Source organism: Antrostomus carolinensis, unplaced genomic scaffold, assembly GCF_000700745.2.
Source record: "Antrostomus carolinensis isolate BGI_N321 unplaced genomic scaffold, ASM70074v2 scaffold4694, whole genome shotgun sequence".
Taxonomy (NCBI): domain Eukaryota; kingdom Metazoa; phylum Chordata; class Aves; order Caprimulgiformes; family Caprimulgidae; genus Antrostomus; species Antrostomus carolinensis.
Window position 1 is genome coordinate 1,639 of NW_010308558.1, and position 17,961 is coordinate 19,599.

The 17,961-nt window shown below is 40.1% G+C and overlaps 1 protein-coding gene across 1 annotated transcript; it reads left to right on the forward strand.

Annotated features, from left to right (window-relative positions):
• Positions 1–1,071: 1,071 nt before the first annotated feature.
• Positions 1,072–17,287, forward strand: RMND5A (required for meiotic nuclear division 5 homolog A; the record flags this gene model as incomplete). Its single annotated transcript, XM_010165796.1, has 7 exons — positions 1,072–1,206; positions 1,386–1,486; positions 6,668–6,834; positions 8,095–8,260; positions 10,968–11,070; positions 13,749–13,903; positions 15,540–17,287. Coding segments are annotated over 7 exons (891 nt in total), but the record flags the coding sequence as incomplete, so codon positions are not given.
• Between the last annotated feature and the right edge of the window lie 674 nt (positions 17,288–17,961).

The following is a 17,961-nucleotide window of genomic DNA, read 5'->3' on the forward strand; positions in this document are numbered from 1 at the left end:
GTCTGTCTGTGCTAGGTAGGTGTTTCCATATTGTGCAGGACTGTTGATTGTCACAGAGCTGTAGCTGAAGCACTGCTGTTCTCCCCAGACTTCTGATTTCTGAAGTTCCTCCTTGGAAGAGAGCCATCAGGGCAGGCAGCAAACAATGCACTGACTTCTAGACTCTGTTTCTTTTGCAAGAGGTTTGCTTTAGTCAATGGGTGAAGGATTTTTATTCAAATTACCCTGCCTGCCCTGCTGATAAGACATGCTAGCGGTTAAAATCCTGGTTTATATCTTGGATTAGAATAAGTGTTGCTCTCCTGCTGCCAAGAGGCACAGTGCCAAGCAGTGCCAAGTGTTACTGAAGAGTCACTGTGACAATATTTTTACTTATTCCTGGAATATGTCCGTCCACCACTGACCTAAAAATACACAGCAGTAAGATCATCGGGGTTAGCTCTGTAAAAGATCTCTCAGATCTTTAAAGCTCATCCTGTTACTGGGATGTTGAGGTCTTCAGAGATTTGAATTTCATTGTCATTTGGGGGTGGGGAGAAGTGACATTTTCCTTTTTCAGCATTGACTATCCCCCCCCAAGCTATGTAAAAAAATTTCTTGAGTTAAAGCTTTTACTTCTGAGTGTGCTGCAGTGACAGTGATGCATTGATAACGCTATTTTGATTCCAGCGTAGGCGATTTTGTTTTCTGTTCTCTATATGTTTTCAGTTTTCACATATGGAAAAAACCTTTTCTGCAGATAGTTCCTTCAAAAAAAACACATCATGGTCTGGAAAGCCCTTTATTAGTTAACTAGATTTCTTATTTGCTAGCTAGACTTGTAACTTGTCAGTGTAATTCCTTATAGTGGATAATATTGAGACTTGAAATGAGCAAGCCAAAGAGATAATGAAGCAGCTGACGGATATATTTCTCTTTGAACAGGAGGTTCAAACAGGAGGTTCATTGAGGGCCAGCTGAGCAACAGGCAGAAAGCATCAGGGTGATGTCATAGGTGTCCTGCATAATTAAAGAAAAATTCCATGGGGTGATTTTTTTCCAGCTTATGAACTGTTAATTTGTACGTTTCAGAATTTTGACTCGGACATCAGCAGCGTGGGGATAGATGGGTGCTGGCAGGCTGACAGCCAGCGAATCCTCAACGAGGTGATGGTGGAGCACTTCTTTCGGCAGGGCATGTTGGATGTGGCTGAGGAGCTTTGTCAGGTAAGGATAAGTGTGGATGGCGAATGTTATTGATTATGGAAAATTATGCTTTGGGTTAGCGTCCTTATTTGAATGTTAATGTTCCAGGTGAATATTTAAACTGTTAGAAAAACAGCAGCTTAATCCTGTGTTTTCTTATGCATCAACTAAAAATTGCTTTTTGTTTTTTTTCCCCCCAGGAATCTGGTCTATCAATAGATCAAAGTCAAAAAGAACCATTTGTGGAGTTGAATCGGATATTGGAAGCATTAAAAGTTAGAGTTCTGAGACCTGCGTTAGAGTGAGTCTACTCAGGTTTCTTTCTCCCTTTTTGTGAATTCTTTTAACAAATCCTTAGGTTTTCATAAAGTATATTTTGATGTGTCCCCTTTTGTCCTTGGTCTAGTTACTGAGTGAGCCCCTACCCTCTCCTTTTCTCCCCTCAGTGTCCTTCCCCATGGGCAGTACTTCACTAAGGCTCTCTTTCTTACATTAAGGATTAACTTGATTCATTTGTCATGCTGGTTTAAAGTTTTAGGAAGAAACATCACTTAGAAACAGTTGTCTGCCATGATGGTATGTAGCCTTATAGTGAATCATCAGAGAACCTTATTTTAAAAGGTCCAATTCTGAAGGATAACAGGATTTATTAAAGATATTGGGTACTACCACATCTTTTTGGCTTCACTAAACCTTTGGGATGAGCAGAGCTTGACTCAGGATCACAGTTCTCACTTTTCCTCAAGTCACTGTCCCTTTCCAGATAAGGGACCACAAGGTTGGGAAGAGGGAATGAAAGGACAGGTATGTTCTTTGCAGGCTGCTGCAACTACCAGGTAGGTGCTGATTAATGCTAGGTGAGGGGTGTGTCCCTCTCCTCCACAGGAAACATCTCTGCGGTGCGTCAGCTGAGAGCCTGGACTGACAGTGAGATCTGATAGTGAGATTTCTTCTGAACAAAATGATTCTGCTCACAGAACTCGGTGGATAATGCTGAGAACGCTCAGATGAAAACAAAGTCTGGAAATATTTGAGGTCTATCAGTCAGCCTTAAACCAGGACATTTTCTTGATCTTAGTAGACTTGACAACCAATAGACATGTGAGCTGCTGCTAGAAGTGACAGTGAAGAGGGAAAAGTAATGAAATATCTCATGGGCTGCTGTTTTGATATCCAGTAGCAGATATATAACTCTGCTGTACCATTTCAGAACAGCTTTTATTTGAAAAACAAGAAAACACCAAAAAAAACATCAGCCAGTGTTTCTGTGGGGTTTTTTTGTTTTGTTTTGGTTTGGTTTTTTCCCCCTAGGTTGTGAGAGCTTTGGTAAGCTCAGACTGGTCTCAAAAGTGATCTCAAAAGTCAGGAAAAAAAAAAAAAAAGCTTTGAAGTGAGCTTTTAAAAGCAGAAACAATGAAACAAAGCAACTTCAAAATTTCTGTTTAATTCCAGAACATAATTCATAAATTTAAAATACCTTTGTTGCATTATTCAGTTGAATACATTTTCATACCAACAAGCACTTTCCTCTTCCCTTTAACGTGATCCAACGTGGGTATGTAAATTCAGAGGTCATTGGCATCTAAACTAATTGCAGAGATACTCTGATATTCAAACCATGGTGTTTTCAAACCATGGTGTTTTAAACTAAATCCTGGGTTATGCCTCTGGGCCATGCAAAGTTTGACCTAATAGTTTGTCTTTGAATATAGTTGCTCAGGTGGAAAGCTCAGGTGGCTTATTGCTCTTGAATTGGCCAATTAAAGGAGAGCAATGTTGAAATGCCTTATGTTAAACTGAAACAGGATGTATTTCTTGTAGTTCAAACAGCAACAGAGCTGTTGTGAAGGACACTGTGGAACAGTAGCTTGCTGCTCCAGCCATCCTCTTGAAGCCACTAAATTCATTTTATCTCCAGTTAGCTAAAACTTCTGCCTTTCTCATTGCTACTTAGTCCTGTCTTGTAGTTGCTGCAGTGTGTTAAATATTTTTCAAACAACGGAGAAGGCCCAGTCCTCATTCAAAGGAACTCTTATTCCCAAGACAGCTGAATGGACAGAGGATAAGGGTGTATTGTCAGCACAGTTTCTGTGCTGCTCTCCCGCCCCCACCCTCTCTCATTTCTGTTTATGATGGTTTTTTTCTGTTTAAACTCTTTCAGTGCAAAAGCTATCTGCTTCTCTTTGCCTGCTGCTGGGCACAGAGAGTCCTTATTTGTAGTGATGCTTATGTAAAAAAACATGGTTAGTGAGGATGGTAAAAATGTGACAGAACCATACAGTTTAGGAGGTAACTGGTGTCTTAAATGCCGGGTTATTCCGCAGAACTGCTGATGCTACTGACTGTATTTCCCAGCAGATGTGGGTGTTCAGGAGGAGGGTTTGAAACTGCTTGTGGAGGGATTGCCCCTGTGTGAGAGGAGCTGGGAGGGGTGGCATTGTGCTCTTTGGGCAAAAAGCTGAAAAGTGGCTAAAATTGGCATCAGTAAATACAGCTTCAGGGGTGCATAAAAGCAGTCCCAAACTAGGCTGCTACAGTGGGGTTGGAGCAGAAAGCAGGTGTTACACAAGGATAATTAATTACAGTGTCATGAACCAGGAAGGGGAGTATAGCAGGGTTTACCCATGCAAAATTGCAGAAGGCTGGGAGGAAAACAATAACCAGTCTCTCTGGCTCTGCCAGTGCTCTGCAGCTGGTGCTCGGCTTAACTCGGTGTTGGAAATGAGGCAAACACGGATGGCTCCTGGTCACTGCCTTCAAAAGGGATTTGGCAGATTGACCTTTCAAACAGACTTTCAAAGCCCTGCTGTACTGATAGAGAGAAGTTAGTATTCGTATCTGATTACAATTAGGGTCTTATTTTTTAATTTTATTTTTGTTTGTTTGTTTTTTTCAGGTTTGGTTTTTTTTACTAATACTAATTCCAACACTTACAAATACTACACTTCAGAATTAATTTTAGTACAACTGGCCAAACACTTCTTTTCTCTTTCTGTGAGGTGTGCAACTTGACTTTGTAGATACCCAGTCTGGCCCTGCACCCTAAGTAGTGTAATCTCTGTACCTCAGCAGGATCCCATTAATTTTCAGTGTCTTTTCTCATTGTAATTTAGTGATGGGGGAGTGAAATCCATAGTTTTTTTCTGGAAGGATTCTGGCCCAGCTGGGTCTCCATGTGAAGATCTGGTGGGAATGACTTACAGCTTCAAAGCTTTTGACTGTAATCTCCTGGGGAAGGGAGACATTCTCTTATGTCTGTGAAGCAGCAAGGTGGACAGGTCCTGATATTTGCTGGGACCTTTGGGGTATGGTTTAAACTTAATTTAATCTTTGCAAGGCTCCCATGTGGGGAGCTAGAGGAGAGCTCTGTCTACCTGTGCTTTGAATCATACACTGCTAACTAAAAAATTCAGGTGGATTTGAGTCTCAGAAGTGAAAACACTCTAAAAGTATCATTTTGAGAGGAGATAGGAAGACAGGTGTTGTGATTACTAATGATTTTGGGTAGTGGTAGTGTGTGGGTTGAATGTTTTATACCTCACTTGTTGGTTTTTTGTTTTTCCATTAGAAATAGGAACAGCACATCCTAGACCAAACACCTCAGACCTTGCTTCTGTGGCTGCTTTTTTCCAGTAGATATTTGTTCTGCCACTCAAAGAGCTAAAAATGGAAAGCCTGCCTAAAAGTTAATTTGGAAAAATAGACTCCATCTCAGCAAGATAAAGTACCATATCATGTGGTTGCAAATATTGACAGGGAGAGGATGGAGGCTCTTTTGATGCCTCCCTTTTCATAGAATCACAGAATGGTTTGGGTTGGAAGGGACCTTAAAGATCATCCAGTTCCAACCCCCCTGCCATCAGCAGGGACACCTTCCACTAGACCAGGTTGCTCAAAGCAACTTTTGATACAGTACAGATTAATATCTCATTAATAGGACTGTGGACTAATCTTATCATTTATTGATAATAGGTTTTAGTCTTTCAGCTGCTTATTGATCTGTGATTGTTAACTTCAGGCTCTTGGTTTTTTAGCCAGAAGTGAGCTTTATTGCCACTGTACGTGGTTTAAACTGGGGGGAAAAAATCCCCACCCCATGGTTAGAGAGTGTGCCCTTCCCTCCTGGTGGAGATTACAGTGTTAATTTGAGGCTACTCATCTGAAACTGCTTGAAATTAGGGACATTAGGGCTTGTTCTTAGTTCAAAGGCTATGTGTTCCACTGTTCCCTGCTGAAAGGTTCCTGCTGGCATTACAAAGCCTTGCCAGTAAAGTCAGACTCCTGACACTTTCACCATAACAGATTGAAAGTAGATACTTGCTCATTAACTCTACATCTTAATGGAGAAGGCTGACTTGCATTGAAAGCTTTACCAGTACTGTAAGAATACTTTAATTTTCTTATTTTAGTATTGATTGAAAAGAACAGAAGCCTCACATACCCCTTCTTTTTAAGGAACAGAGACTACCTCACTTCTGAAAGTGAAAAGCTCTTTGCTTAATGGGGCCCCTACAGTGAAAACAGTATAACTAATTAACACTAATGAGAAACAGATGTACTGAAGAACATTGAAACTCAAAGTTCTTAAGAGAAAGATTGGATTGATTCAGGCCTGGGTAAATTGAATTAAGGGTGAGGGGAAACCAAAATACAAAAAACCCAAATCAAAACAAACAAACAAGAAAGGGATGGATAAAATCTAAATAATAAAATAACTTTTTATGAAATGCTTTGAAAATTCCAGTTACTTTTAGTTGGTGTGTGTTTAAGAATTCTTCCATGTTATTTGGGAGCCAAACATTAGTGTTGTCATGATGAATGAGACCCAGAAAGTGAGAAATATTTTTATTGCCCAAGTTGAAAATAACGCAGAAAACAAAGTTTAAGCAGCGTAAAGAATGTTATTTAAACTGATTTCTCTTCTTCCTATTCCCCATTGTAAAGGGCTTGATAATGTCTATCTTCAGGGCCTCCATAAATACAGTTCCCCTCTCAAGGGCAACATACACATGCATAGAAACATGGTGGCTTAGAGAAAGATTTTGGTGACTTTTGGTGAACGAGGAGGTTGGAAAATATGTTCTTGAAAAGCTTGGTCAGATTTCTTCAACATGCAGCTGAATGCTATCTGTAACTGTTAAGATTCAGCGTGATTTTAATCCAATTACAGTAGTTCTAGCTATTTCTACCCTCTCTTGTGCCTAATTCAGTCTTCCCTTCCAGCCAGTTAAGTGTTGAATTTTGCAGAAGTTAACCTGTACAGCAGCACCAGAAGTACCGTTGTTCATTTGTTGTGTGCCCTGTGTAGCTCCACGTCTAGGTCTTACCATTTTCTGTGCTCTGTATAGACTCATAGAAATTCAGGGAACAGTCATATTCTCCTTGAAATAGGTGGTTGATAATTGTAATAATTTCATATGATGTAGGCTGACACTTAATTACTCTTGTGTCATGTCCCATTGTACCTCCTAATTTCTCTTAGGTGGGCGGTATCCAACAGAGAGATGCTTATGGCACAGAATAGTTCGTTGGAATTTAAACTGCACAGATTATATTTCATTAGTTTATTGATGGGTGGAACAGCAAATCAAAGAGAAGCACTTCAGTATGCGAAAAACTTCCAGCCGTTCGCCCTCAATCATCAGAAAGGTGAGTTTTCCATCACATTAAGGGGATTTAAAGCACTTGGATGTGGCATCTCATAATAAAATATAAATTGTGTTCCAGACATGTTTTACTCCATTATTTTCATTTTGTTAGAGGCTTCTTATTTTTGTGTTTAACGTGTATAACCTGGATCCTTACAATCTGAATTAACTCTGAATTACATGGACGAGTTAGAACAAGTCTAGAGGAGGCCACCAGGATGATCCGAGGGCTGGAGCTCCTCTCCTATGAGGACAGGCTGAGAGAGTTGGGGCTGTTCAGCCTGGAGAAGAGAAGGCTCCAGAGAGATCTTATAGCGGCCTCCCAGTACCTGAAAGGGCTACAAGAAAGCTGGGGAAGGACTTTTCATAAGGGCAGTTAATGACAGAACAAGGGGAAATGGGTTTAAGCTGAAAGAGGGGAGGTTTAGATGAGATATTAGGAAGAAGTTCTTCACTGTGAGGGTGGTGAGACACTGGAACAGGTTGCCCAAGGAGGTTGTGGATGCCCCCTCCCTGGAAGTGTTCAAGGCCAGGCTGGATGAGGCTTTGAGCAACCTGGTCTAGTGGAAGGTGTCCCTGCTGATGGCAGGGGGGTTGGAACTGGATGATCTTGAAGGTCCCTTCCAACCCAAACCATTCTGTGATTCTATGATAACTCCTTTTTTTTTTTTTTTTTTAATGAGAGTACAAAATTGTGTTTTAATATGTCTACACACTTGCTTAAATTTAAGGTTTTTGACTCTTTTAAATAATATCTAGATTACATCTAGAACAGACCTGCTGCCAGGGTAGGGTGTTAAAAATGCACAGAAACATTTTTGAAATAGTCATCTGCTATTTTTTGCTGTGTGGGGTAATACAAAAGACAAATGGAACTTTTGGAAAATGGAGAATATGTGAGTTAAGTAAACCATCTTAAATTAAATCCAGTAAAGCCTAATTTTTTAGGGTATTGTGTGTGTAAGAAAACATACCAAAAAGTGAATGTGTTTTAAGTAAATTAATAGGCAGCATGCCACGCTTGTAGAGGGGCACACGACCCCCCAGTCTATCCACAGTGGCCTGGAGCTCTTATAGCTGTAGCTGTTTGTTCTGTGAGGGCTGTAATTGTATTTTGTAGAGGTGAGGATGGTGTTATTGATACGGTTCATCTGCCTGTTTTCCACATCAGAGCTGAAGCTGTAGGTACTGCCTTTTATTTGTAGCGTAAAATAACTAACTATTCCTCCTGAAATAACTAACTGTTCCTGGTCCCTCACAGATATTCAGGTTTTGATGGGTAGCCTGGTGTATCTGCGGCAAGGTATCGAGAACTCTCCGTACGTTCATCTATTGGATGCAAACCAGTGGGCGGACATCTGTGACATCTTCACAAGAGATGCCTGCGCTCTGCTGGGGCTCTCCGTTGAGTCACCTCTCAGTGTTAGGTATGCTGGCTTTCACTTCTTTTTAAGACTGGGCACATAGCATTTTGGTCTCTACTTTTTGTTGAGGACAAAAGAAATGGCTTTTGAGAAGCAGTCTCATCTGGCTTGTATTGAGTAAAGAGTATGGTTACGATTAGCTCTTAACAAGATTTGAAACGATTAGAAATCAGAGGTTTCCAGTGTGCTGTGCTTTACCCTGCACTTTCACAGCTCAAGAAGCAGCATTTGTGGATGGGATTTGGCTTCTGTAGTTTAGACACTGGTGTGAAAGATGAGGATGGCAATCAGCCAGTTATTCCCACAGCAAATGTGTGAAAACTGTCCCTGCTGTTTAACTGCAAAAAAAAAAAAACCCAACCCAAAACTCTGGCCATGATTCTGTCAGCATTTGATCATCTTGGTATTTAATCTCCATATTACTTTACCTGTCTTCTTTCTCCCTATTAGAACAATGCTTAAGAGTTATGTTGTGATATCAGCTGCTAAAATGTCCAAATTGTTTTCTGGACTTAATTTGCAAAGAAGAAAGAGGCATTTTCAAGCTTGGGAGCTAATCTGACAAAATGCAAATCTGTAGGAGGCTGTTGGAAATGGGAAGAAAAAACCAATCCAATCCCCTTCTAGCTTCTCTGAAGATAAAACAGATTAACTGCTATTTAGCCTTTGGATGTCAGTTCCCCTGATATACTTGCCTGATGTTCTCGTTTTCATTTCAGACATTAAATAGGAAATAAATTACATGTCTTTCTGGGCTAGGTTTGGTACTTAGCAGAAGCTTCACTACCTCTTTTGTTTGTTTGTTTGTTTGTTTTGTTTATTTTTTTAAGTTTACTGTGTGCATGTTACTATGACTAGACTTCTGTGCTTAGTTTAGAGCTCTAAAAATTGTCAAGCCTTCTGCTTCTCCTGTTTGCACCTCTGTCACAAAATACAGCAGAAGCAACAAAGGGAGCACTTTCAGATTAATTGTCTTTCTACAACAAACGTTACAAGTTTCAGTTTGAAGGTTTTACAGAGATTTAAAACTTCTATCTCTGGTTTTTGCTTTTAATCTTTTTCCTGTTTCAGCCAAATTAACAGCAATTTTTTACACTTTAATTACTCATGCATTGATGCTGTAATATGGTTTTCAGCACAAATGGCCAAGAGATTTTTGGTGAAGTGGAAAATCCCTGTTATTGATGTTTGGATTGGTTGAACACTTGCTTTGCACCTGGTGTGAAATTGATTGCACTGAAATATATTTACTGTATAGGTGTTACCGATGCTCTTGTCATAAACAAGACTGTTCTAAACTACCGTGACCTTTGAGCACTGCAAATCCTTTAGAAATTAAACCAGCTTGAAGTTAAATCCCTGCTATAAAATATGTTGCTTTCTGGAACATGAGTAGTGGTCACCTTTTTTTTTAAGGCTGATTGGTTTTTCCAGCATGTATCTAATCCTGTAAAGGTCTCATGGCTTGAGTTACTGCCTTGAGTCAGTGGGAAAGCTCTTGTTGTACTAAAGAGGTCACAGTTCAGGGTCCTGAAGGACTACAGGACACCATATGCATTTATTATTTGCTTGAGTTGTTTTACTCTTAAAGGGCTCTTCCAGAGATGTCTTCATACAAAAGGATTAAAGCAATTATGCTTTTGTTTCTACAAATACTATTTGTCTAAACAGTCCAGAGGGTCAGCACAAGTTACACTCAGTACTGAAATAACAACAACAAAAAAATGGCCAGTTGGAGGTGAGGGATAGGATTTTTTTAACTGGACAACAGATCCATAGGTTTCAGTCCCATCTCTCTCAAGTACACTGGCCAGAATGTTCCTGCAGAAATGTAAAAACAAGTATCTGGAGGGGCAGAGTGGAAAGGAAGATCGTGACTTCTGTAGGCAATAAAACTTGCACAAATAGTAAAATAATCTGCCAAAGAAACAGAGCAGGCTGATATCAAGGTCAAATCCTGTTTCTACTGCTGCTGATTTCTAGGCCTATAGTACTGTCATTAGACTTAAATCCATCAAAACATCTGTTAACTTGTGTAAACTCAGTGTCATGCTTTCTTTTGTAACATAGTGAAATATTTCAAAATCATGTGGTAAGTTCTGGTAATGGGTAACTCCCAGAGCAGGCTGAACTGTTGGGACACAGACCTTGTTCAGCTGTATACTGCCATTCTTATTACAGGCTGTGGTTTCCTTCTTTCACTTGCCTTCCAATGTTTTTTCTACATTTCTTTTTTTCATTTAAGGTGGAAGGTTGAAAGACATGTTTCTTTACATGGTAATTAGGTATAATTAAAGGATTATGGGTTATGTGTACGTGTGGGTTACATGGAAACTCTTAGGCTGCAGGTACTCTTCCATAATTAAGAGAGCAACTACTTATACAAGCTATCATGATGTCTTCCGCCTGTACAGCTCAATATCAAAGTAGGAGGTATAGAAAATAATTTAATTATAAGACTCAGAGTAGGGATTAACTGTTGTTTTCAGTCCAGAATGTAGTACGAGAGGGCCCTAGCATAAGATGCAGGGTAACTGACAACCTGCCCCAAAACTCTTGCTTGTTATGCTTGAAGGGAGCTTAAAAGTACAGACAAGAACTGAATGTAGAAGTACAGTGCTCTTGTGTCCCAGCTAACCTTTAAAGTAGAAATATGAAAAATGTTGGTTTCCTAACAGGCATCTTATGTTAACATTTCTTTTTTCTGCAGTTTTTCAGCAGGTTGTGTAGCATTACCAGCTCTAATTAATATCAAGGCAGTTATTGAACAAAGGCAGTGCACAGGTGTTTGGAACCAGAAGGATGAACTACCGGTGAGTTGATGCTGAGCTGTCCCAGAGCAGATTTCTAATGGCAAATGCTGTTTTCAGATTTCTTTTGTACTGAATGTTAAGGGAATCACAGACTCACACAGAATCACAGGGGTTGGAAGGGACCTCAGGAGATCATCCAGTCCAACCCCCCTGCCAAAGCAGGTTCCCTACAACAGGTTGCACAGAAAAGTGTCCAGGTGGGTTTTGAACATCTCCAAAGAAGGAGACTCCACACCCTCTCTGGGCAGCCTGTCCCAGGGCTCCGTCACCCTCACAGTAAAGAAGTTTTTCCTTAGGTTTGTCTGGAACTTCTGGTGTTCCAGTTTGTGCCCATTGCCCCTTGTCCTGTCACTGGGCACCACTGAAAAGAGCCCGGCCCCATCCATTTGACTGGTATTTACAGACATTGATCAGATCCCCTCCCAGTCTTCTCCAGGCTGAAGAGTCCCAGCTCTCTCAGCCTTTCTTCATACGGGTGATGCTCCAGGCCCCTCATCATCTTCGTGGCCTCTGCTGGACTCTCTCCAGAAGATCCCTGTCCCTCTTGAACTGAGGAGCACACTTACACACGGTTGCCACCTCCAGCAGCTTCTGGGTTTGGGATTTCCTACTGTACAGAGACCTTGGGGTCTCGCCCCAGGCCGTGGATGTGGCTGCTGGTTTCCAGTTTGTAGGTTCACCCAGTAGTGAAGCTGAGCATGAATCGCAGACGCCCGCCCACACACACATACAAAGGACACTGGTGCGACTGGCCGTGCAGGCTGCCACAGGGAGCACTGCCTTCAACAGCACCCACATACAGGGCTTGCATAAAGCATAAGTATATGCAGCCAAGATTCCTTCCTCCTCTTTGGCTGGTAAAGTCTGAAGCTCACTGGTGAAAGCACACACACCCCACTCTAGATTCACAAGCAAATCCATGTTCAGGGACCCTCAAATACTGACATTGCCCTTCTGGCCTCTTTTATACCACTTTCTGGCTGTTCCTCCCCAATCCCCTTCCTCTGCACATTCCTCCTGCAGTTTGTATAGTTCTACTGACCCCCTCTCCTCTGAGACCCTCAGGTTTGCATTCTAATCTGTTGCAAAGTCCAGGTTTGATTGCAGTCTCTTGATGATCTGTCAATTAGTGTGACTGACAAGATTGTTTCTTGTTACTGTCTCCATTATTTTTGTCTACCAGATTTGTCTCTCTCAGTTCTGTTTGTTGCTCCCCCCTTTACTTGTTATCCCCTTTCACATTGAAAAGGTCTTTGGTCAAATGACCTTAACAAAACAGATGCTCTCACCTTCCACTTAACCTGACACTGAAGGGATGAAATGTTTCTATATAACTGGAAGGAAATGCATCCCACTGAAACATTTAACTTCCTCTAGCTATGCTTGAGCTCTGTCCATGAGTTGCTTTGTACTGACTCTTTATCAGGCAGACAGGAGATGAATGAATTAGTGCTACATCTGGGGACACGGGGACTGAGCTGTGATCTGGTGCTTTATGCTTCCAGCACAACTCATTTCTATCAGTTGAAATGAAGTTCAGTTGTTATGAAACCCCAGTTTCCCTTTATAGCTTGCAGCTCTCCCGTGGCCTGCTCCTGATTGGGAATGAAAACCTGTTTTGTGCAAACTGGGCATGAACTGAGTTAGCCTCTTTGATTGTAGCTGTAAGAGATTAATTTGTAGTGTGAGTATGTGTGATGAGTTTCTCCCAGCTATGTTTTCTGTAACACTGAGAGTGTAACCTCCAAGTGTGACAGATTCATGCCCTGATGTCCAGACAGGAATGATTAGCTAGGGACCATTTGGGAAAAGATTACTGTCAGATGCAGATCAGTTAGTGGTATTTATATGCCTCCTTGCATATTTTAAACTTAAAGGTCTCTAGCTTGTACTGCTAAAGCAGTACGGGGATAGGAAGTCTTATTTTCCTCATGCAAAGACAGAGATTAAGTAGTGTGAAAAGGTTATATTGTCAGATTTTGTTGAAGGTTAAACCTGTCAGAGCTGAGGACTGGTCAGAGCCAGGAGCTTCAGGTACAGAAGCTGTGATTTTTGTAGTTCTCAATTGATTCCTGTAGTCATGGAGCCATTTTTCTCTGTGAGATGTCCCTCGGTGATGAAGGCAAGAGTTGTGCTGTACCAATGTCTTCTGCATTGGTACTGAAACTAAATAATTCTGATACAGTTCATTATTGACATGACAGGTAGGTGTTGGGAGAGTCTTTCAAGAAGCTGTAGAACATTAACATAATCAATCCAAGAGCTTTTGGGGGATTTGTTTTGTTTTTTGGTTGGTTGGTTGGTTTGTTTGTTTTTACCCCTTAAATGAGATCTATCATCTAAACCACTTTGGAAATCCCTGACTAGGAAATACAGACAGTCTTGTTGGGTCATCAGCTCAGTTTGCCTGCCAGGGCATAGATCAGCACTAAAATATGCACTTGTCTCTTGACACAATTACTCTACTCTGTTGAAGATGGGAGAAGCAACATAAATCATCAGTTTAAGATCACAATTAAGTATTTTTCTCTGGGAAATTGTCAGGCATCCACACAATGGATTTTGCTGCCTTCACAGCTGAATTGTGAAATTTCTTAAGTAAGAGCCATGACCTAAAGGGATAATTGTCTGGAAATGTATTTTCCCATGATAAATTGTTTTGTTAATCTCTTTTACAGATTGAAGTTGACCTTGGTAAAAAATGCTGGTATCATTCAATATTTGCCTGTCCCATTCTTCGTCAGCAAACGACAGATAATAATCCACCTATGAAATTAGTCTGTGGTCATATTATATCAAGAGATGCTTTGAATAAAATGTTTAATGGCAGCAAGTAAGTATCACTCTTTTATTTCAAGCAACACATAGATGAGGAAAAATCTTAAGGCTAGAATACTGTGTTTTGAAAAAAAATGAGTCCATAATTAGATAATTTTTGGAAGCTTGTTAATCTTAGAGAGTGACTTAGAAACCAGATAAGCTGGGTGGTGCGGTGGAGAAAGTGTAATAAGCCCTCTGATGTTGTGGAAAGTGAGTTTATGAGAAGGAATGCAATGAGCAGAGTAATTTTCCACCTTGGAAATACTGTTATGTTGTCTTAAATTCAAAATGGAGGCTTTTACACACACAGTTTTTCATTGGGATCAAGGTTAAAGTGTGAAACATCCCTTAAAAAATAAAATTAAACCTCTGGGGAAGTGTGGTGTGGTAATTGAGCAGGTAGTTGAATTATCACTGTGGAAATACTCCTCCTTGGATATCAGTGGGGTGCCTACAGGCTTTTGGGAAGGAGGAAATGGGAAGGAGAGAGCTATACAGATTTTCTTGAAGAAGAACCAGTGGTAGTTTGGATTAAACATATGCAGCTTCCATGGAGGCTGTCAGCTTAATTTAGAGCTGTAAGTTGTTTTGTGAAATCCAGTGTGAAAATAAGTGACACTATGAAGAATGAAAACATTGAGTGATGTTTGCGTTCTTTTCCTTGTTAGAAAAGCCTGAAGGTCACCCTGCATGGGTGACTTCAGCCATTTTAAGCCAGTAAACTTGCTGCTACGTGATTCCTGTCCCCGATCACTCATTCCTGATGCTTTCATTGATCAGCTTTAGTGGCAGCACAGCTCTGACAATTTTAACTTGGGGTGGGGCGGTGGTGGTGTGTGTGAAATGCTCAAGCTTAGAGATCAGTGAAAATGGATCAATGCTAGAAGAAATATTGTAAGCAGGTGGAATTGTGTTGGTGGGAACCTCAGCAGGGTCTTTAGCTGTATCCTGCAGGAGCTGATTGAAGCGGGTTGTAAAATCACAGCATTTTGGGAACCAGAGAGTAAAACGCACTGGATGCTGAGGAGGTCAAAGTGAAAGCTACCAGACTATTTAAAATGAGTAAAATCATAGAATCATAGAATGGTTTGGGTTGGAAGGGACCTTAAAGATCATCTAGTTCCAACCCCCCTGCCATCAGCAGGGACACCTTCCACTAGACCAGGTTGCTCAAAGACTCAACCAACCTGGCCTTGAACACTTCCAGGGAGGAGCAGCCACAGCTTCTCTGGGCAACTTGTTCCAGTGTCTGACCACCCTCACAGTGAAGAACTTCTTCCTAATATCTCATCTAAACCTCCCCTCTTTCAGCTTAAACCCTTTTCCCCTTGTTTTGTCATGAAACAAACTTATCCAGAAGTAGAAGTAACATATGAATCATGAAGAGTAATTTCTTGGTATTTAATAATTCAGGGGTGTGTGGGTGAAAGGTGAGAAAGAATATAATTGGAAGAAAAACCATGGTAAGGTCTCTCTCAGCTAAAGGTGATTTTTAATGGAGTGGCTTAAGAGTGCATTTCTTTCATGCCACAGGGGGGAAAAGAGGAAGGACTGTCACTGCAAACTCTATACCTCTGTAATGGATGAAAAAGCTTAATGCTCGGTTATCGCACGTTGCCGCGATTCTAATGCGTTGTCTTTGTCCCCAGATTAAAATGCCCCTATTGTCCGATGGAACAGAGCCCTGGAGATGCCAAACAGATATTTTTCTGAAGAGAAGTTTCATTATGCAGTTTGTAAGTGACACTCTGGATTTCAGGTGCATTTCAGGAGAATTAAAACACACTTGTTCCATTTTATGCAGCAGACTGAGGACTCCTATGTTTGTATAAGCTAATGCTACAGAAACTTTGCCAACATTTAGTATATACATACCAAGTGGAAATGCTACAGAAATATTATTACCATAGGGCTTTACTATACTCTTGGTCTCCATACCTGATCAAGTTACTACACCAGCAGCTGTCATTCAATGCAGGTTTTTGTACTTAATTATATGGTGACTTTTTACTTTTTAAAAGCAGAAATTGATCACCCCCATTTGTTTAATATTCTTCCTGCTATTATTATTCTATCATTTTATTGATAACTATCACGTTAGAGGATGTTTGTGGAAAAAGTTTTATTTCCTGTAATGTGTACATAATTAAAGGTAAATACTTCAGAAAAAAAAAAAAAGTTTGATAAATTGAATAGTGGTTATAAAACTAATTTGTATTTTTTTTGCTGAAAAAGCTGTGATATATTCTGAGTTTTTCTTTCAAGCATTTTTTCAACTTTTACATAGAATTCAAAGTAAATGTGCATATATATAAAGTATATAAAAATATATAGCCCCAAGGGGCTACCTGTTAAAATCCATCACTAATTTATAAGGATGGTGTGTGGCTAAATTACTACTGGAGCAGAGAGGGAGTAGGGAATCCTGTTCCTTTGGTTTCACAATCGAGAAGTGTTTGTGCAAGAGAACATTCAATAAATTCTGAAGTGGAAATGCTTTTAGTCAATGACATTTGCTCTCTGGCCTTTGTAGTCATGTTCTTTGAACTTTGTATTCAGGATTAGGCTATAAATGTCATGTTGCTGTATAGTTTAATAGTCATTATAGTGTGCTATTTATAAACAGTTATCAAAACCAAAAGAATTGTAGAAGTATTCATTGTTAATTGGGGGATAAGCATGTTCTGATGCAACCTACTGATCACAACTCTGCACTTGGCAGAACTGGGCCCTACATCGTATATTAGAAGGTAGCAAGTTTTCTGTAGCTTGAGAACACTTTGCTTCTAGCCTTGTTTTTGTAGTAGACTATTACTGCCATTGCCACTTTTTCTGCTAAATTTGTCATATCGTTGACTTAGGTAAATTTGTACTCATAAAGGAGACGTAGATCATGGCAGTTAAATCTTTTCTAGTGTGCATATATTTGTATTTATTGCACTGTCCTATAGTAGGGCAAGCAGCCATAAGGCATGCAAAGCTACATGTAAAATTATATTTCTGTATTGTGTAGTTTAAAAAAGAGGAAAACAAAGAAACCCCAGGCTTATGTGGTTGAATACTGACACACTGGTTGAATGCACTAGCACAATGCACTACAGAGAAGACCGTCTTTGAGAAATCAACACCTTTTGAATTTGTATGTCACCTGACTTGAGAGACTTGAGTTGGACTCTATTGGATCAGTGACAATGGACATCCCTAAAGACACGTTAAGAGGAGCAAAGTCAAGGCACACGACTTTTAAACCTTAAATGTGTTTGGTACATGTGAAAAATACAGGTGTGTGATTTTTTTTTCTGCAAAACTTCAATTGTATTCACACTGAGTTCAAAACAACTGCGTTACCAAGTGGTAAAATCAACAATAAACGGGTGAGGATATTATTTTCCATGTAGGTTTCCTAGTCTTGCTGAAATTGCTTTTAGTCTTTTCTTTTGAGTGGAATTGCTTAATGCTTTGGATTTATATGAAATGACATATGAAGTATTTAAAAAAAAAAAAAAAAACAACCCAAAGCAACAAAACCCCGAAAAACCACCCTGCAGTGTAAGTGCTGTATCTCTTCCCCTCTTATACTTCTGGTACTTTGGCATTGGTGTGAACACCAGTTCATGTCCATAGTGCCTCTAATGCAATTGCTTAGAGTACAGAAATGGCACAGTTCTTAAATAGGGTACAAATTCAGCTTATGTATCAGAATGTTTTAATACAAAGTGGTCCTGTTTTCCCTTTTAAATAGTACATATTGTAGATCCATAACTCATTCAAAAATTCAGCAGTTCTCACCAGATAATTGCAATTCTTTTCCCAGCTGTCTGTATGTTTATCCAGAAAGAATTGCTTGCAGTTTTGAAGCTCCACCAACAGATGATGCTAGCAGGTTAATGTAGAATACTGGTGTTGGTTGGTTGTGAAACACTTCTGCATTTTGGTTGTTACAGCTATCCAGTTTGCCCTTTGAGGTGGTGCAGGTTCTCTCCTACAACTGCCTGATGTGCTTCTGGTAACTAGAGAAAGTGCCTGCATGAAGAAAAGTGAATAATATAAAATCACATTTTAGCTCCTGAT